The sequence below is a fragment of the Acomys russatus genome, chromosome 25 (genome assembly GCF_903995435.1).
Source record: "Acomys russatus chromosome 25, mAcoRus1.1, whole genome shotgun sequence".
Classification (NCBI taxonomy): domain Eukaryota; kingdom Metazoa; phylum Chordata; class Mammalia; order Rodentia; family Muridae; genus Acomys; species Acomys russatus.
Window position 1 is genome coordinate 40668115 of NC_067161.1, and position 21731 is coordinate 40689845.

The 21731-nt window shown below is 47.0% G+C and overlaps 1 protein-coding gene across 2 annotated transcripts; it reads right to left on the bottom strand.

Moving 5' to 3' along the window:
- Positions 1-8628: 8628 nt before the first annotated feature.
- Positions 8629-11418, bottom strand: Pld6 (phospholipase D family member 6). Of its 2 annotated transcripts, none has more exons than XM_051167822.1 (2): positions 10942-11418; positions 8629-9076 (listed from the first exon to the last, which is right to left on the bottom strand). In XM_051167822.1, the coding sequence occupies exons 1-2, from the start codon at positions 11357-11359 to the stop codon at positions 8829-8831; spliced, it is 666 nt and encodes a 221-aa protein (XP_051023779.1). In that variant the 5' UTR covers positions 11360-11418; the 3' UTR covers positions 8629-8828. The 2 variants fall into 2 exon arrangements, with proteins under 2 accessions (XP_051023779.1, XP_051023780.1); XM_051167823.1 differs by having other exon boundaries at positions 8900-9076; positions 10946-11418.
- Between the last annotated feature and the right edge of the window lie 10313 nt (positions 11419-21731).

The window sequence follows — 21731 nt, forward strand, 5'->3', positions numbered from 1 at the left end:
CCGTTGTCTGTATCACAGCTTTTTCCCCCCCGTGGTATTCTCAGATTAGTCAAGCTCAAGCAGTAGAGTGGGGAGGGCTTCCCCACTGACCCCTGGCAGGACCCTTGTCCTCCCACCACACTCACTGTCAGTATTAAGGCACAGCAGCCTGTTAATAAGCTAGCCCTGCCTCAGAGTGCAGACGTGGGGACCTGCCAGTGGCTCTGCTCTGCTGCACACAGCTCAGAGCCGAGCCACCAAATGTTCTACTCTGGCCTGCTTTCTGAAGGGCCTAGAAATAGTATCCAGCCTGCTCCACTTCCTTTTGACCTGGGAGGAGGGACAGCATTTTGTATTTGGCCCACTGATGCAGCTTAGAACCATACCCAGATAATCCTGGCAAATCTTTCACAACCTGGAAAATGTTGAAAGCAACCATTCCTATTTTGGTTTTTTATTAAATCTTGCACAAAAGCCCCGGTCCCTCTCGTTCCTTCCTCGGTTCGTGCCTCCCTTGCTCTGCTAACTCTGGTCTTCTGGTATGATGGATCCTCCTCCAGGTCACCTAGAGGGAACATAGTCCTGGGTTTTAATTGTCTGAAAAGAAGCTGCCACGTTGCTTGAGGAAGGGCGGGGAGACCTGTGTGTGAAGACAGGCTCAGGGCTGGTGAGAGCAGCACCATGTGCTCAGGCCTGACTTCTCTGCACTCTGGAAATGTCTGCTTCTCGTGGAGCCATTAACAAGAAGCCTGTGCTGATTTTGCTTTCTAGCTAGCTGAACAGGACCTCACTTCTCAAAGCATTTTACAGCATTTCCTTTAAAAAAGAAATCTTAGAGCTGTTTCTATTCGCATAAAAAACATTCATCTCATAAGATGCAGTGCACATGAGCTACCACATCGGGTGGGAGAGTCAGTGGCTTCGCAGCTAGAGTCCCCCATCCTGGCTCCACGGTAACAGCTTCCACTTTGTGTTGAGTGGCTCAGATGGTCTCTGGGTGAGCTACAATTCAAGGTCATCCACAGTGTCTGGCGAGCCTAGTGCACAGGCAGGGCAAAACCACAGGATACTGCTTTATGACATACTTAAGTGTGCTACTGCCTGGCAGAGAAGCCCTGGGCCTCCCCTTTTCATAAGTTTTTCAGTTTCACACTGGCACCTGTTCAGTTACCATTTTATGCTTTTAGCATTAGGGCAAGTCAGATCTGTTGAAACAGTGCTTTGAGCTCAGAGTGTGGGCTAGCCTTTGACAGCTGTAGTTCTGTGTTGACTATGCTTCCTGGGGTACTACAAAAAGCCTGCTAAAGATGCCAAGCCTACAGTTCAAAATACTGTCTGATCTTTTGCTCTTCACCTCAGAATCCTAAGATATGATCTTTGCTAAATACAGTACCTGGGGGTCAGAGACAAGGGCTGGGGTAGACACTGCACTCATCTGCCAATTGAGGCCCACTTTTGCCATGATACAGCACTCTCTGTTCTAGGACTAATGTCATGTGTAGGTGTTTGGTCTAGGCCAGATGCTGACCTGGCACAGGATAGGTGCCTGGGTCATCCCACACTGCCCAAGCCACTCTGAGAAGTAATGTGTGGATCAAGGTGCATCTTGAGTTTCTTGATGGTGACTTCTGGCCTCTGGCAAAAGTGAACCAAACAAGAAGCTGGCCTTCCTGAGTCCCTGGTGGCCCACAGCAACAGTTTACATTGAACTGCTACCATGGCCTCTGTCCATTCCTGACCCCCAGTCCCTGTACCAGGTTCACTTATGCCTGACCTCCCATTCCCTGGAAAGACGGTGGTATATTCCAGAGAAGAGGCATCAAGTATGCAAGTGGAGTTGGTCCAGGCATCAATAGAGGGGGATGCTTGCCTGAAAATGGGAGATCAAGAAGCCTCAGGCTACTCCCAGCCCAGTCATACACAATCAGTGGAATATTTTCCCCACTTCATCATGGTAGGAGCAGCACTAAAATAAACATGTCAGAATTTTTTTTTTCCTGTAAATATACATTTGTAATCTGCCAGCATCTGCAAGCAAACTGCCATTACAGGGAGCACCCCTGCCTTCCTTTGACAACTGGTGTAAACATGCTTAAATTACATCTTACACATGTGGTGCCTAGCACCAGAGCAAAGAGCATATCTGTCACGCAGGGCCGTTAGCTGCAGCTTCTCCAGTATGGTTGTGTCCAGAGCCAGGTCATGAAATAGGGAATCACCAGAGAGAAGAATGTGGGTTCAATAAATAAAAGCTAAAGTCAGTGTTACCCTCCCCTGGACCCAGCAGAACAGCACTGAACTGGGTGCAGTGGCACATGCCTGTCCTCCTAGTTCTTGGGACACTGAAGCGCTAGGTCAGTTTAGTACCACACAAGACTGTCTCAAAATACAGATGAGCTAAGGGTATATATGGCCAATAATGGTAAAGCACCTACCTAGCATGTATTAAGGCCTCATGTTCAACCACAGCACTACAAAGAGCACATTGTGAACTTGAGGGCAAGTGGCCAAAAGGAGCCTGAGGGATTTGACTAGGAAACAAAACAGGTTTTTACTTCTTCCCTGCAGAGGGAGATGATGCACTGACTTCTCTCTACCCACAAACTGAGCGACTCCTTGTTGCTCACGCCTAAAGCAGGTACTGATGGAAGTGGCTGGGTACCCCACAGTCTGTATTTTTTGTGCAAACCTGGGCGTTAGTGCAGATGCCTGCAGGCCTGTCCTACACACCAAGCGCTCCTTCTCCTGACCTCCAACTATTCCCTGGCTCTCACAGACAAGCTGGATAAGCACCCAGAGGCCCTGTGCTGCCTTCCCACTCATGCTGGTCTCCATGGGAGTACCCAGACGCATAGTAACACCCAAATTCCAGACTGCTGGTGGAGGGACAGTAGTTATCTCCCAGCTGACTGGCCTGTGCCTGCAATGCAGGAAGGTTAGCTGTTGCTATGCTACCTTCTCATATACCCTTTCTCAAGGGAGCTCCCAGCACACTGTAACAGGGCACTCAGCCTGTAGATCAGAGTAAGTGGCACGCTACAGGGATTCTTGTGCTAAGTTTGTGTGAGGTTTTAAAACATCTTGTCTAGACACCCCTTTTGAAAGTTCAGTGCAAACCCCTCAGACATCAGAAGACCATGTGTTAGCTAGGCGTGGTGGCTCACACATTTAATCAGCACTTGGGAGGCAGAGGCAGGCCAGGTCAAGTCAAGACCAACCTTGTCTACACAGTTCAAAAGAGCTAGGGCTGCACAGTAAAACCCTATCTAAAAGACCATGTTAGTAACTTTGGTTACTGAACAGACTATGAAGATTCTATCCTTAACCACACTCGTGGCAAGCCTTATCAGTGCCCCGGTTCTTGTCGAAAGTGTTCTGTGAGACTTTCATAAGGCCACTCAAGGAAAACCAGCAATGAGGGACTTTGGGCACCCTGCCTTCAGGCTTCTCGGTGCATTTTTGTTAGGGCAGCTGGCTGTTTGCTATTCAGATGCCTAGCCCTGACACAGCTGTGGGGCTGGACTATATGCAGAGCAGCCCAGCCACCAGTCTCTAGATTCCTATGACTCCAGGAAGCGCTCTGGCTGTAATTCTGTGACACTGGTAAGGAGCCAGCCCATCAGTAGAGTTAAAACTAAAGAGCCTCTCTAGTCTCCCATGGGTCACAGGTGAGCCTAGCACAGCTGCCACAGTGGGACAGGACTCCACAACCAGCATTTGCTGTATATAAAGTACAGTTGAAGCCAGACTCAGTGTTGTACACCTATAACCCAGCACTCAGGGAGGCAGAGGATCTCTGTGAGTTCAAGGCCAGCCTTGAACAAATCAAGTCCAGGATATCCAAGGCTACACAGAAAAACCTGTCTTGAAAAAGCAAAAGAAAAAAAGAAAAAGTACAGTTGTAAGAATCCTAGCCAACACAGCTCATACCACACGTCTAATTTTATTTTAGCTAGGAATAGATTGTAAATTCACTATCATTTGTTTCTGTCACAAACTTAACTTTAAGTGGATTTTAAGTCATTTTAAGATTTGCCTTTGTCCAGCCTGGTCTACAAAGTGAGTCCAGGATAGCCAAGGCTACACAGAGAAACCCTGTCTCGAAAAAAAAAACAAAAACAAAAAAGATTTGCCTTTGTATTAAGGTTTTAATGCCAACATCCAAAACCATGTGGTACTGACCAACGTGGCTTTCTGTAGGTTTGCTGTGATAAGCTCATTGACAATCAGAACTCTAGGGGACCTTCCATTATAGCTGCTTGACTGGGGACAGACGGACGGAGTGCCTGTATGTGAGCAGGGCACCGAAGGGCCACTGCACTGCAGCAGTCACAGGCTTGTGCCATCACACCTGCTAGTAAGGTTTTGTCGTGATACAATCAGTCCGGTTGCCAGACTAAAAATTAATGTAGAAGAAAATGGAGCCTCACTGAGCCAGGCGACTTTGGGCACAGCTTCCGACAGCCAGCTTAGACATCAGTGTGTCTGCGCAAGGTATGGCTTCCTGCAGATAAAGTGTTCCCAACTCCTTATTTTGAGATTTTATGGTTCATTGTGAGGCGTTTCCTACAAAGTTCCTTGTTAGGTGTTCGCTCTAACTGAAATGTTAATTTGTAGAAATATTTATTCCTTTATGTGACGAGGTAGAGTCCTTGGCTGTAGCTAACCATTTTTATTGTGTAAATACTGCTTGATTTTACATGAACTGTATAATAATAAACTATTTTTGCATTGCCCTCTGCATGCACATGGGTGCTGAATCAACCAGGCAGACTAGAAAGAACCTGAAAGTCCTGAATTGTGAGTGTGTGAGCATCCTAGAGATTAGAATGAGCTGGGTTTTGTGTAAGTTTTATAACCTGCTGCTTTCTTTTTGACAGTGGTTCTCAGAGATTTTGTTTTCAGGATATTTATATTAGATTTCATATTAAGAGATTTTACATGTTCACACTGGGCATGGTGGTGCACGCCTTTAATTCCAGCACGAGGCGGATCGCTGTGAGTTCGAGGCCAGACTGTTCTACAAAGCGAGTTTAGGACAGCCAAGGCTACACAGGGAAACCTCCCTCAAAAAACCAAAACAACAACAACAAATATATATCACAAACTTTATAATAAAAATGTGAAACTGATTGGAAATACAAAAATTGTTTCTACCAAATAGAAATCAACTTTAGTTTATACAACAACAAAATAAAGATTAAAAAAAAAAGAATATTCTTAGTATGTTATCGCAGTTGTTTAAGGACTTTTTAATGGCTTTTTGTGCATTAGAGACTATTATAAACAAATGTGCACAAAAAACTTGGGGGAAGTGGCCTGATATGTTTTGTAGTTTTAATACATTTTTTTTTTGAAAGCTCTGTGAGTGCAATTTAAAATTAGTTGTAGTTAGCAAGCTGATCACTCATGATTAAAATTTTAAAAATCGAAAACCAGGAACAGAAAAGAATCACTTCCCCACCCAGCTTATCAGTGACAACTGACTGCCATGTCCCAGTGCTGCTCTCGCTCTGGAGACACCTCTCACCTCAGTGACAACAGACTGCCATGTCCCAGTGCTGCTCTCGCTCTGGAGACACCTCTCACCATTTCCATTCAGCACAGTGCGAAAGTATCAGTGAGAGAGAGGCACAGTGACTGAAAGGGAACGAATAAACCTGTTCCTTTTAAATGAGGTCTGCACAGTGTTAGTGCTAGGCCTCAAAACCCTGCGAAAATGGCTGAGGTACATTTTAACTCTTCAAAGCAGATGCTGGCCCGCTGTTATCACCCACCCCTACCCTAAACTCCCTTCCAGGGGCTGGGCTCCAGGCTTCGCTTGCCCACGCCTGATCCTCACGTAGCTCAACCATTGTGGCTCCCTGGTCTCCTGGCCTGTGAGCCCCGCCTATCTTGGTTGAGGGTTCCTCTCTCGCTCTTCCCTCCTCCTCCTCGTTCATGGGCCATGTTCGGCCTGCTTCCTTCGTAATACCTACAATAAAAGTCTTACCCGTACTTTACAAGTAGCCATGCCCTCCTTTTGTCTCCTTGTCCACTCAGTGAGCACCTACTAAAATTCAGCAAGTTAGGGCACAGGGCTCAGTTGTATTTCCACACAGTAGTTCTGAAGACAGAACACATTAAGCAATCCTATATACAGTAACATGAGTGATGAATCATACTCAAAACTGCAAAACATTGCTGTGAGCTACTTCAGCCAAAATATCCATCAACACCAAGATTTAAAGGTCAAAAACCTCTCAAGACAGGAAAAAGCAAAACAAAAATAAAACCAAAAACACCAAAAGGACCTAGTTCTGTAGAATACATTAAGATAGAATGCAAGCAAGTATAGAATAAATGTATTGACCAGTCCTGGGCGCTACTGGCAAATTAAACCCAAAGATGGGAAAGGGAGAAACAAATACAGTTCGCACCAGGCACCATTGCTAATGCAGACAACCAGCTTCTAGTTCACTCTTCATCCCCTTTCCCGGGTGAGTGGCCCGCATCCCCGGCAGGCTCATCTCTCACTCCCTAAGGTGTTTCCTTTCACTCGTGATTCCAAGAGCCTAACTGCTTCTATAAGGAGTGCAGCATATGCCTCCTCTCTTCCATGTCTTCTTACCTTTTGATCTCCTGAGCTGCCCAGTAAATGTTTGATCAACAACAAAAAACCTACAAGCATTTAGAGGTGTTAAAGATATAGTGGAATCCATGCTCAAACAACAGGAAAATTTTAAAAAAGGACAGTAACCCCAACTTAATCTATAAATTCAACATAATCCCTATCAAAGTCCTAGACACTTATTTTTTTCTAGAAATTGATATATTCAAGATTCACATGGAGATTTAAGAGGCTAAGAATATGTTGGAAACAAATTGGATTCATGTTGCCAGTTCTCAAAATATACCAATCTAGACTGCTTCTGGTGTTACCACAGTGAGACAATGCAGAGCCCAGACGCAGACCACCAAAATTAGTGGTCAGTTGATTTCAACAAAGGTTTTAATATCATTCCTTAGGGGAAATCACCTTAAAATGGGGATGAGACAAATGAGATGCCCACATGAGATACCCTGGCCTCATAGCATTCAAAAGTGGGTGTGGTGGTACGTAAGTGTAATCCCAGTACTGAGAAAGTAAGGCAGGAGTGTAAGATCAGCCTCAGGCCACATGGACTTGTGGCCAGCCTGGTCTACATAGCGAGACTATCTCAAAGCCAACAACAAAAAGATAAATATATGAAGTGATGTAACAAGTTTGCACACATTCCTGCAGATGACAAAGCTTACTTTACTCCTGAAAGCCACATGTTGCCATGTGGGTACCAGCCTTCTCTGGAAGGGAATCACACTTTTTTTTTTTTTTTGAGGTCTGGAAACTGGAAATAGGCCCAGGTAAGAGCCTCAGGTGTTTGGAAACACACTAACCAGAAGGCAGCTAATACTTTACAGTGCTACTGTTCAAGAGCTCCCCCTTCACCACAGGTGTCTAAATAGCTATATACTCCCCCCAGAATGCAGCAGGCTAAGGCAGACATGTAGCAGTTCATAGTCTAAAATATTTATTGAAATATGCCAGAAGTTCAGGATCCCCAATGGCACTGGCACTCAAGGGACACTTTGTGATCTTCCCCGAGTGTATGTGCACACACGTACACACGCTCCCCTCCCAAACACAATCCTTCTAGAGCACACACTTAAGAAATCACAGGCTCAGCCGGGCGCCTTTAATCCCAGCACTAGGGAGGCAGAGGCAGGCGGATTTCTGTGAGTTCAAGGCCAGCATGGTCTACAAAGTGAGGCCAAGACAGCCAAGATAACAGAGGAAACCTGTCTCGAAAAACCAAAACCAAAACCAAACAAACAAAAAAATCACAGGCTCCCAAAGGGAAGGAACTTATCCAACATTTTACAGTTTCTGTTAAATCTTCTGGAAAATCAACATCAAGGTTACTAATCTAACACTAAGATAAAAGAGCATTAAAAAGGGTAACCACAGCTGGGCATGGTAGCACACACCTTTAATCCCAGTACCTGAGGAAGAGTCAGGCAGATATCTGTGAATTAAAGGTCAGCCTGGTCTACTAAGCGAGTTCCAGGTCAGCCAGGGCTGCATGGAGAGACTCCCCCACCCACCACACACACACACAAGGAAAAAGCACATACATTAAGCAGTATCTGCTGCTGAATGATAGCGTGAGCTACAGGACACTTCATGCACTCAAAGGAGTGCACACAAGCATGAACAATGACAAAACCTGTAGATCTTCTGTCACTTGACCTATTTACATGTCAAAACACTTTAAAAAATAATTTGAGGTGTGTCACAGATGCATGTGAACGCCCGCCAGAGTTGAGATCACCGCCTGAACAGCTCCGCTTACCTCAGTAATACTCCCTTTGTTGTCAACTCCTGATCCAAAACTGAGCAAAAAAACCACTGAGTCCATAGGTGCTAGAGGTGAGGTCAGGCTACATCCACAGCATTGCTCTAAATGTGAGGGCTGTGAGAAACTAAAAGCAGAAGCCTGGACACTGTTGCTGGCGTAGCCAACGGGCAGTGCTCACCAGTGATGACCACGGCAGGGAGACAAGGCCAGTGACAGAGGGTCAGGACTATCACACATGTCTACTGATGTCCAGAGGCCACTTAAAGAGGATGGCCTGTCCATCTAGGCGACTATTGCTATAGAACAGCCTGCGGCACTGCCCACACTGTCACCTCCTTCCTGACTTCAGCTGCTCCCCTGCCAGCCAGGAGGACTACCAGCTGCTCCCCGCCAGCCAAGAAAGGCTAATGCAAAGCAAGAGGGAACATCATCACAAGGACAGGCCGGAAGACTGCACAAGACAAAGCAGGGTCAGTGCCCTCGGTGCTTCTGGGGGAAAAAGCTGTACTTGGTGGGGTCAAATTCTTCCCAGATGCGCTCAAACTCCTCCAGGAACAGCCGCACATACTCGGTGTCCTCCATAATCAGAACGTTCTCGCGGTTGTTCTGGATGGCCTGTGTGGTCCAATTGAGGGAGCCAGTGATGAGCACCTTCTTGTCAACGATGGCAAACTTATGATGCATGTAGCCTAGGTCCTGGTCGTGCCGTACCTGTATACCTGTGGAGCCAAGGCAGCCTTTATTTCACCCACCCACGTACAGCTACCCCCAAGGAGTTAGAGCCCTGAACATACCCTTGCCTTTCTTGTCACTCACTCTGGAATGGATAAGCAGAAGGACAGAAGCCTAGACAAGAAAGGAGTACACACTGGCTTCAGCTGGCCAACTTGAATCACACCGTTCAGGGTGCCTCACTAGCTGAAAGGAAGAGAACTGTGCCACACCCAAACCAGCTATCCTCACCCAAGGTCTGGCTTTGACTTTTTTTTTATCTTTTTATTTTTTATTTTTTTAGACTTTTTTTTCGAGACACAGTTTCTCTGTGTAGCCTTGGCTGTCCTGGACTCACTTTGCAGACCAGGCTGGCCTTGAACTCACATCAATCCGCCTGCCTCTGCCTCCCGAGTGCTGGGATTAAAGGCTTGCCCTACCACGCCCGGCTTGCTTTGGCTTCTTACCTGCCTCTCCTTCACTCCAGCGTCTGCCCCAACTCCACCCATCTCCTGTCATCACAGCAAGGTCTGGCAGCACCCACCCCACTACAGTCCACCTTAGGCTAGAGGACCCCTTGCTTTACTTAGACCTCAGCAACTGTTTCCCAGCTCAGGCTCATCACGCTTGCTGCTCCTTCTGAGATGGCTCTCCAGCAGGCACAATGCCTCTGCAACTATCCCAGCCGCCTCACTTCCTACATGCTCTCGGCCAAGTTCTCTAGACCATCCTGATTTGTGTGTTTTCTCACAAGTACCTGGCTGTACCAAATACTGACACACGGTGCATTTGTTGATGGAACAATCTGGAACCCAGCCAGCTGTGGCCAGAACATCAGCAATGTCCCATCTGTGACAGATGGCATTTTGGTTCTTTCCAAATCTGAGGTTTCATGACTCCAAAATCTAAATACAGTCATGTCACTCATGTCTCGTACCTACTTGTCCACCCACCAAAATGACGACCTGACTGAAGATCACTGTGTGACCGCCAGTAAGGGGGCAGAGAGCTAGCTATCAGACCGACACAATGCTTCTGGTCTGCCCGTGCAGGTGAGCTACCTGAAGCACACCTGGTTTCCAAAAGCTACATCATCTCAGGGAAGTGGGAAGACAGGATGTCTGCAAGGAAAACACTTCAAGAGCACCACAAAGCCTGGACATTTCCCAGGGGCTCCCAAAACCTGTCACTCACTGTAGGCACAATAACCAAGCTAGGCAGTGGGGTTGGAAGAGGGGTGGGAGCACTCACTCTTGGGTAAAGGAGGAGTCTAACAGTCAAAGTTTGCTTTCCTGCCGAGCCCACCACTTAAAGGGCAAACAAGGGCCATTGGAATTAGGGAGGGTACAGGTGACACCTGTTGGCTAGGCAGTGCTGCAGGCTGGCCAGACACACCTGTGGGCCCAGAGCTGATGGCTGAGAAGCAGGTATTTGCCACACTGCAGGATCCACTTTCCAATGACGACAGAGCTTCGCTGGTCACTCCTAGACACTGAAGCAGCTAAGGGTCTCGGTTTGGCTGGGTTCAAAATGACTTAAGTTTGAACGTCCATGCCTTCACTTTTTGTCAGCCATCTTTATCTCAGTTTGCAACAATCACAGAATGAGTCTACACATGCCTCTTTTCCAAGGCCAAGTTCAGAGCCTAGAAACAGGTGGGAATTCCATACACCTTATTCTCATCGGGAGCACAGACAAAGAACATTACAAACTACAGACCTTGGCTCGTTGGCTCTTTGGCCCACTCACCCGTGCCTGCCTGCCTGCCTGCACCATCTCCCCAAAAAGCTGCCTGCTCTGGACAAAGTCAGCTGGGCATCATCTAAGTCTTCAACCCCACTGCTAGTGTGCTGCACCCTCGGCGGCGGTTTACCTGCCTTGCGCAGCAGGCCAATCTGCGAGCCGTTGAGGGCCATGTAGTCGCAGTCGGTGATGACACGCACGCGCACCCCGCGCTGGTGCAGCAGCTGCACGGCACGCCCCAGCTGCGGGCTGGAGAAGGCGAAGAGGCAGAGTTCCAGGCTGGAACGGGCGGCCAACAGCGCTTGCAGCAGGCGGCTCAGCGAACTCTCCTTGTGAGGGAGGGTGCACCGGCAGCCCGAGGGCCCCGAGGGCAAGCCTGGGGCCTGCAGTAGGGCCTCGGTGCAGGTCACCTGTGAGGGGAAGAAGAGCACCTCGCGCCGTGGTCGCCGCCCGGCCAGCAGCCAACGTACCAGCCACGGCAACGCCTCTAGGGCCAGCGCGAGACCCGCGCCGGCGGCGACCACCAACCGCCAACTCGAACGCCCCATGGCCGCCACCGCAGAGGTCAGGGGTAGCACCAGGCGCTTGCGCGCCCAACACGTGCCAGCCCGCCCCCAACCTCGGGTATGCCACGCCCCCCTGCGTGGCCCGCCCCCAGCCAAGAGCTACGCTCCTCCCAGCTGCTAGGCGACCCTCTGCCTCCCCCCGCACCCGGGAGATGAGCGCCTGCGGAATGCGCGCTCGGTACTTGGCTAACTGCTACGTACCACATACAAGGACCACCGCAAAGCCAGCCACACATTGCGAGCCCCACCACCCTCGGGCATCCACCTCTGATAGGACCCAACCGCCCCCAACCAACTCATGACCTGCACCTGGTGTCCAGGGCTGACAAGGTTCCTGGCTCTAAACTTGGAGGCACATTCGGGGTGCACTTTCCCTATCGCTGACAAACAGGTCCCTAAACGGGCCGTGAAGAACAATACGTACGTCAACTCAAGCCTTTGAAACGGCGTAATGATAATGGTGGTGGTCAACTCCACATAGGCCAGCTCAACATCAAAATCAGGATGTAAAAAAACAAAACAAAAACAAAAAAAGTGATAGAACAGGATTTTCAGGGACCCGTACAGTGAGTGATGTTCCCCTCTGCCTAGTCAACTTTTCAATTTGAGGAAACTTCAGCCCCTACACTGATTCTTTTTCTTTTTTTTTTTTTTTAAGATTTATTTTATTTATACAGTCCTCTGTGGGCATACCAGAAGAGGGCCCAGGTCGCATTATAGATGGTTGTGAGCCACCATGTGGTTGCTAGGAAGTGAACTCAGGACCTCTGGAGGAGCAGTCAGTGCCCTTAACCTCTGAGCCATCTCTCCAGCCCATTACAGGTACTTATATCATCCTGCAACTTGATTTTTTTAAGATTAAAAAGAAAAAAAAATACTTGTTAGCTTTTCAGGTTGTCTGCTTCCATCTGCAAACACACACTAGATGGTTCTGGATTAAAAACAATAACAAAACTCTAAGATCAACAGTAATTCCAGCTGTGCCTCTTAAAATAATTACAGCTGGAGCCGGTAAAGGCTAAGATTCCTTCAAAAAGTAAAATGGGCAAAATCATTAGGAACTTAACCTGAGTAGCCGGTCATCCCTCTCAGAGGGTTGTTTGCATGAGTCCTCAAGGTTTTCTGGAAAAAGCGGTGTGTGCAGCCTGAAAACTAAAAGTGGGAAGGGAGTCCACCTCACAGCCAGGAAAAGGCTGTTCCAGATAGTGGGTGAAGGCACCAAATGTTGTTGTCTAACTTCTCCTATGAGAAAAACAACAGATGATGGGCTTATTACTTATGCCTTATGGTATTTACATTTTTGTGCATTTATTTATGTATGATGTACATTGGTGTTTTCACTGCATGTATGTCTGTGTGAGGGTGTCAGATCCCCTAGAACAGGAGTTATAGACAGTTGTGAACTACCATGTGGATGCTGAAAATTGAACCCAGGTCCTCTGGAAGAGCAGCTCTTAACCCCTGAGCCATCTCACCAGTCCAGTTTTTAAAGTTGCATAATTGAGAGAAGTTTATATATAAAAGTTAAAATGGCTAAATGTAACCACAGATGTCTAACTCTCACAATACTTCCCCCCTTCTTGGTCCTGTTAAAATGTGTCCACCCATCACCCACGCACCCCAACACATACACACACACCACCACACCACCCCCATTCTAAATCATAGGTCTCTTCCAAGCTCTTTCTAAAATGTAAACTTACTTTCTCTCAGGATCTGTAAGACCATTGCAGGGGATGGTACTGGAAAACAACAACAACAACAACAACAACAACAACAACAAAAAAAATGTTCCAAGAAGAAAGAAGTCAGCTTAAAATTTATAACAAAAGGCCGGGCAGTGGTAGCACAAGCCTGTAATCCCAGGAGGCAGAGGCAGGTCGATCACTGTGAGTTCAAGGCCAGCCTGGTCTACAAAGCGAGTCCAGGACAGCCAATGCTACACAGAGAAACCCTGTCTTGAAAAACAAAATATTATATTTTGCAGGCTGGAGAGATGGCTCAGAGGTTAAGCGTTCTGACAGAGTTCAATTCCCAGCAACCGCATGGTGGCTCACAGCCATCTATAATGTGATCTGATGCCCTCTTCTGGTAAATAAATGAATAAATGAATTTTTTTTTTTTAATTATACTTTGCTGGACATGGTGGCACAGGCCTTTAATCCCAGCACTCAGGAGGCAGAGGCAAGAGGATCTCTGTGGGTTTGAGACCAGCATGGTCTACAAAGAGTGTATAGGACAGCCAATGCTACACAGAGAAACCCTGTCTCAAAAAACAAACAAACAAAAACAAACAAACAAACAAAAAGATTTTGAGATGGAGAGATGGCTCAGAGGTTAAGGGCACTGACTGTTCTTCTGGAGGTCCTGAGTTCAATTCCCAGCAACCACATGGTGGCTCACAACCATCTATAATGTGATTTGATGCATTCTTCTGGCCTGCAAATGTACATGCAGGCAGCACTGTATACATAATAATAAATAAATCTTTTAAAAATTATAATTTTTAATTAAATGGTAGTTATAGTCAGTGTTGAGACTGGGAACCTCATTTTCTTGATCCTTTTATTTTATATATATAGTAGATGGGACTTAGGAATGATTTTTTTTTTTTTTATGTCTTTTTTGCTTTGTTTTTTGAGACAGGGTTTCTCTGTGTAGCCTTGACTGTCCTGGACTTGCTTTGTACACCAGGCTGGTCTATACACACACACACACAAATACACACACACACCACATATATATGTTTTTGGACACAGGGTTTCTCTGTGATACCCTGGCTGTCCCAGAACTGGCTCTGTAAACCAGGCTGGCCTCAAACTTACAAGATCTGCTTGCCTCTGCCTCCTGAGTGCTGGGATTAAAGGCCTGTGCCACCATGTCCAGCAAAATATAATTTAAAAAAAGATTCATTTATTCATTTATTTATTTACTTATTTACCAGAAGAGGGCATCAGATCACATTATAGATTAAAGGTGTGTGTCACCAAACCCAGCTAAGTATCAAAATCTTAACAGGGATAAAATTATAATCTTAATCTTACCAATTTATTATAAATTATTAAAGATAATTAAGACATAAAAGTTAATGGTTGTCAGATACCTTATAAATGATCAAATTCTTTTTTTTTAAGCAGAGTCTCTTAGTGTAGCCCTGGCTGTCCCAGAACTTGGTCTGTAGACCAGGCTAGCCTTGAATACAAAAACCTGCCTACTTTTGCCTCCAAGTGCTGGGATTAAAGGCATGCACCACTGCCCAACTAACCTTAAAGATTTTTTTGGTTTTTAGACCAGGCTGGCCTCTAACTCACAGAGATCAACCTGCCTCTGCCTCCCGAGTGCTGGGATTAAAGCCTTAAAGATTTTTAATGTAAAATAATATTCAAAATTAGGCATTTTTTTAAAGTAGTTATTTTTTAAAGGTGAATGCTTGAATAAAATGGGTAAATTTTACAATACACTTACATAGCGGGACATCCCTAGGCTCAGCTAATCCACTTTCCCTTGCTGGGACACAGAGGCTAGCCTTGCTGCAAGGCGACATGCACAGGAAACAGGAGCTGCCAGAGGCCTGCTGCTCCTGTCTCTGGCTTCATAGGCCAGACCAGGAAAATCTCCCGCCACTCATCTCTGGTGAAGATGACGTACTCCACACGTCTCACACAAAAGGAGGATGGATTCTGTGGCCAAGTGGAAGATCCTAGAGTGCACCCTCATCCTGAAGGTCTAAGACAAAGAGACAAAGAGTGATTACCGGGCCCTTGATGGCTCCCACACTGACACACACCAATGCTATGGACAGACGAACCTGCACCTAAGCTGGCACCTGATTGATATGGGGCCTTCATGGTATTTCAATTGGCTATGCCCTTTACCCTGGCTTTCAATCCTTCCTCGTAAACCAGGGGTGGTGGTGTACATCGTTAATCCCAGGACTCAGGAGGCAGAGGCAGGTGTATCTCTCTGAGTTCGAGGCCAGCCTGGTCTACATAGTAAATTCCAGGACAGCCAAGGGCTATGTAGAGAGACCCTGTCTTTAAAAAATAAAATAAAATAAACCTATAGCAAAAGCTGGTCCCAGTGTCCATAGACTATTCAGAGTAGGCTGGCAGATTCACTGTTATCAAACTCACAGCTTCATTTAATTATTTAGGGCATCCAAGTGATATCCTTGGAAGATTGCTAGGCAATCCTATGAAAATGGCTGACTTAGCCGGGTGTGGTGGTGCACGCCTTTAATCCCAGCACTCGGGAGGCAGAGGCAGGTGAGTTCTAGGCCAGCCTGGTCTACAAAGCAAGTCCAGGACAGAAAGCCAAGGCTAACACAGAGAGACTCTGTCTTGAAAAACGAGAGAAAGAAAGAAAGAAAGAAAGAAAGAAAGAAAGAAAGAAAGAAAGAAAGAAAGAAAGAAAATGGCTGAGTTTAACTGACAGAAGCTTCCAGGTGCTTGTCCCTCACGTAGGAGTCTGATGTAAAAAAGAGCTAATTACAGTCACCTGTCCTTCCACAGAGCTCTGAGGCATGGTCCAGCCACTTAACCTTACTAAACAAAATTTATGTCATCTCAATGTAAAAATAAAACATTTTTTTCTCATTAACTTCGTCTCTTAATGTTCCCTACAAAAGGTGCAGAGTTACCACCCACCTTCCATAATACAGGCAAGAGTGCGCGTTACTACCAAGTAGCTGGCTCATGCTCCAGGTCTCTTTGTCACTTGATAAGTTTCACTGTGGCCCTTTGGAATGGTCCCTTTTCCGAGTCACTCTAAGGGCTGCCCTTTCTACATTGCCCCTTTGGGTCAGCTGGAAGCAATTTAGAGAGCTCTGCACCCCAACCTGCTCCAAGCAGTTAGGATGACCTGTGAAGAAATGACTAATAGGCCATGTGCCAACAGAGTCGCCACCCCAGGATTGTTTTCAGGACTCAGAACCAAACAGCTGGGGCAAAGCCGACTCACCAGCTCTCAAAACAAAACCTTAAGGATTTCTCAGATCAGCTTAACATCCTCCAGGACCGACTCAGTTCTTAGCTGCTGCCTAGGATGGGGTCTGTGCCGTCGTCCACAATGCTGCTTCTGCACCAACAACGCCTATCTGGTTTTAGATGGGGCCCACAGGCTCAGGGACCAGACAAATCCAACCACCAGCTTTCTCCTTTGTACCGGTTTTTGGTTCTTTCCGCCCCGGGCCCCTCCACTATTTACCCTGTCCCTTAAAATGCCCAGAACCTCTCCCCATACCCAAACAATGGCTCTCACCCCACAACAACTGTTTGTTCCTGATACAGCTACAAAAAGACATTTTTAGACACTACAGAAAAACCCTGCCTGCAAGTGACCTTCATTCCTTTCACCTCAGGCCGGAAACAGTTGTTTCCTTTGATAGCCTATTTTCCCCCTGGTCCTCTCCTTTTGATGCTCCCTAGCTCTGCTGCTTCTGCCAGCTCTCTTCTGCTGCAGCATCATGGTGGTGGGACTGGTCACTGTTACCCTGAAAGACTAGACCTGGAAGGAAAAATTTCTCCCTCCTACCATCCCCTCTTTTTTTCCACAATCTTGAACACAGAGCTATCGCTTCCTTCCCATTCTGACCTGACTCACCCCTGCCAATTACCACGGCCCTTCAAGACACAATACAAATGATCCCCTCCCCTATATGGGTGCACTTATCTATAGATACCCACTTCCTCCTACCCCCTCATTCTGTCCCTCCCACTCCACTCTCCTTCCCTCCATCTATTCGGCAAGCTCTGTTTCCCCTGGTAACCAACTCATTTGTTTTCAGCCCTCTACCAATTATGTCTCCAGGAATGCATGATGGCCATCGCATGATCCATGCAAAACCCATCAAATTAAAACTCAGTTCCTGCCAAGTGGACCAGAGGACCTGCCTCTTCAACAGATCCCCCCAGAAGTGCCTGCTCCAGGTGGCAGCCCTCCTCCACTCAAAACAACTAAGAAAGAGACAATGTCTCTGCCCCTTTTTTTTATGTTTTCAGGGTCTGGAATGATAGAATTCCCAGCCACAGAAAAGCACAAATCCCACTGCTGTCCGTCAACCACAACCCCACAACTCAACAGCCCTGGCAAAGTTACTAAAGATAATACAACCCTGTTGGGGAAAACAGCCCCAAGAGGTCATTGCGGTCTGCACATACCCTCCTAACCCTAACCCTAACCCTAACCCTAACCCTAACCCTAACCCTAACCCTAACCCTAACCCTAACCCTAACCCTAACCCTAACCCTAACCCTAACCTAACCCTAACCCTAACCCTGCATCAGCATCCTACTACTGAAGCCACTGGCCCACCCTAGTAAGAGCCTGACTCCCCTTCCAACCTCCTCATTCCTGCAGGAGAGAGGCTGGCCCTGTGTGGGCTCATAAACACAGCCTCCTCTGTGGAGGTCAGAGGCTAGTCTCTTTCCTGTCTTTTGTCTCTGCCCACCAAAATCTAACAAACAGACCTCCTGCTGGCATTACATTATAGCTCAAACCCAGGAAAGCTGGTCCCGCAATGATCTCTGGGATCTCACACTCAGCCCTATAGCAGCCTGCTTACAGGAGCCCCTTCCTCCCACCACCTCTACTCCCCGGGGCATTGTACCACTTGGTGTGGACCCAGGCCACCCAGCTCTCAGCCCTCCTCAGGCTTTCCTCCTACTCCATCTCCATCCTTTCAGACACCCATCGAACTATGGAGGCACTTTCTGCTAGGGACCCCATAGTGCTCTACCAGGGACCCCATAGTGCTCTACCAGGGACCCCATAGCCACCACGCTTTGCCGACGATCCAGAGGGAGCAATAACAACCAAAGAACAGAACATCCGCCCAGCAAAGACAAGACCAGATATCAACATCTAGAAATACCTCAATAACCCTGACTCCAGATGCTTAGACCTCAGTGCAAAACACAAACATAGGTCAGGAGTGGTGGCACATGCCTTTAATCCCAGGACTCCAGAGACAGAGGCAGGCAGAGCACTGTGAGTTCGAGGGCAGCCTGGTCTACAAAGCAAGTCCAGGAAAGCCAGGACTACAAGAGAAACCCTGTCTCAAAAAACCAAAAAACCAAACCAAACCAAAACCACAAACATAACCAGTCAGGACAAGATGCTTCCACCAAACCTTGCATTCTGTCTGAGCACTATGGATTAGAGAAAGTCCACGAAGCCATAGAAACCAAGCAGTTCACTAGTGAAGAACAGTCAATACAGAAATCAAGAGGGAACTAAAAGACTTAGAACTGAATAAAATGAAAACACAACACACTCGAACCTATGGTGCACAAAGAGGGCAGTTCAAGAGCCAAGTACCTACATCAGAAAATTGGACATACCTCATATTAGCAGCTTAATGGCCCACCTGAAAGAGCTATAACAATGAAATCACACACAAAAAGAGTAGATGGTTAAAAACAAAATCAGACTCAGAGCTAAAATCAATGAGATAGAAACAAACAATACAAAGAGTCACTGAAAACGATAGAAAGAAAAGATCCAAACTAATAAAATTAGATATGACAAGGGACATTAAAACAGATGCTGAGGAAGCTGGGCATGGTGGCACATGCCTTTAATTCCAGCATTCGGGAGGCAAAGGCAGGTGGATCACTGTGAGTTCGAGGCCAGCCTGGTCTACAAAGCGAGTCCAGGACAGGCAAGCCTACACAGAGAAACCCTGTCTCGAAAAACAAACAAACAAACAAACAAACAAAAAACCCCAGTGTCTTTAATTTTAAAAATCTGAGGTTGGGGCCTGGAGAGATGGCTCAGAGGTTAAGAGCACTGGCTGCTCTTCCAGAGGTCCTGAGTTCAATTCCCAGCAACCACATGGTGGCTCACAACCATCTATAATGAGATCTGGTGCCCTCTTCTGGCCTGTAGGCATGGATGAAGGTGGAACACTGCACACATACATAATAAATAAATAAATAAATAAATAAATAAATCTTTTAAAAAAATCTGAGGTTGATAAGTGGCAACCTCAGAACAGCATGAAGGTCCCAGCTGTGTATTGTATTTCCAGATTTCAACCAAAACTGACTAGACCTGGACGCAAAAGGAAAATGTGGCCCACAAATGGAGAAAGTGCCAAGAAAACTTTTCTCCACCCAAGTAGATTTAACAAAGATTTCAGAAAGTAAGTTCATATTACCCTCTCAGAATTTAAGAAAAAATATAATAGCACTGAGCTGACATTTTTCTGGGTGTCCAGACAGTCCTCGAATTAGGATGGCATTACATCCTGAAGCACATATTACTAAAATTATTCCAAGGCAGAAACATTGAGCACTCTTAACCTCCGGAACACCACAGGCTAAACAGGCTCAGAGCACTCCCACCGGCCCAGAGGCCCGGAAGCGTGCAAAGAGCACATGGGACTAACTTTTTGTGTAAACACTGAGAACTGCCCCAAGCGAGCATCAGGACTGTTACGTGTCCTGGGCCACGGGGAAAGCAGAACCACAGTCAAGCAAAGGTCACTCAAATGACGTCTAGCCATAAGCGATCCATATCTCCTTGTTCATTGCAGTACTTTTCCTAACAGCCAAGACATCGGCACAGTCTTGGCACCCATCAACAGACACCTAGTTACTTAATGTATTGGCTGATCTCATCAATAAAGTAACGGATTCCTATCAATTAGCCAACAGAAATTAATCAGTCTGAAACGCAGGGAAAAGGCATGAGGACACACAGATCAGCGACCTGGCAGGACAAATGTCAGAGTCACAGCACACATGTAATGAGGGACACTCCGGAAAGATGAGAAGGACAGAAAAATATTTGAAAAAAATACTAGTCTAAAACTAAAAACATGCTGGGCGTGGCGGCGCACACCTTTAGTCCCAGCACTCGGGAGGCAGAGGCAGGCGGATCGCTGTGAGTTCGAGGCCAGCCTGGTCTACAAAGTGAGTACAGGATGGCCAAGGCTACACAGAGAAACCCTGTCTCGAAAAACCAAAAAAACCAAAACCAAAACCAAAAACAAAAACAAAAAAACTAAAAACAGTTTGATGAGAAACAAACGTGCAGATTCAAAAGGCTCCATACTCAAAGCAGGCTCATCAAAGAGAGATCATCCCTAGACAAACCGTGTGTGTGGTGTGTGTGTGTGTGTGTGTGTGTGGTGTGTACTCTGTGTGTGTGTGGTGTGGTAGGTAGGGGTGTGTGGTGTGTAGTGTGTGTGTGTGTGTGTGTGGTAGGTGTGTGTGTGTACTGTGTGTGTGTGGTGTGGTAGGTAGGGGTGTGTGGTGTGTACTGTGTGTGTGTGTGGTGTGGTGGGTAGGGGTGTGTGGTGTGTAGTGTGTGTGTGTGTGGTGTGGTGGGTAGGGGTGTGTGGTGTGTACTGTGTGTGTGTGTGTGTGTGTGGTGTGTGTGTGGTGTGGTGTGGTGGGTAGGGAAGTGTACTGTGGTATGTATGTGTGTGTGTGTGTACTCTGTGTGTGTGTGGTGTGGTGGGTAGGGGTGTGTGGTGTGTAGTGTGTGTGGTGTGTGTGTGTGTGTGTGGTGGGTAGGGGTGTGTACTGTGGTGTGTGTGTGTGGTGGGTAGGGGTGTGTGGTGTGTAGTGTGTGTGTGTATGTGTGTGTGTGGTGTGTGTGTGTGTGTGGTGGGTAGGGGTGTGTACTGTGGTGTGTGTGTGTGTGGTGTGTACTCTGTGTGTGTGTGGTGTGGTGGGTAGGGGTATGTGGTGTGTAGTGTGTGTGTGTATGTGTGTGTGTGGTGTGTGTGTGTGTGTGGTGGGTAGGGGTGTGTACTGTGGTGTGTGTGTGTGGTGTGTACTGTGTGTGTGTGTGTGTGTGTGTGTGTGGTGTGTGTGTGTGGTGTGTGTGTGTGTGTGGTGGGTAGGGGTGTGTACTGTGGTGTGTGTGTGTGGTGGGTAGGGGTGTGTGGTGTGTAGTGTGTGTGTGTATGTGTGTGTGTGGTGTGTGTGTGTGTGTGGTGGGTAGGGGTGTGTACTGTGGTGTGTGTGTGTGTGGTGTGTAGTGTGTGTGTGTGGTGAGGTGGGTTGGGGTGTGTGGTGTGTAGTGTGTGTGTGGTGTGGTGGGTAGGGGTGTGTACTGTGTGTGTGTGTGTGTGGTGTGTACTCTGTGTGTGTGTGGTGAGGTGGGTTGGGGTGTGTGGTGTGTACTGTGTGCATGGATGTGGAGAGCAGAGGTCTGAGTCTTCCCCAATTGCTCTCCACTTAAAATAAAATTGTATTACCTTTTTATTTTTATTATTATTATTATTTTTTTGTTTTTTTTTTCAAGACAGGGTTTCTCTGTGTAGCCTTGGCCATCCTGGACTCACTTTGTAGACCAGGCTGGCCTCTCACAGCGATCCGCCTGCCTCTGTCTCCCGAGTGCT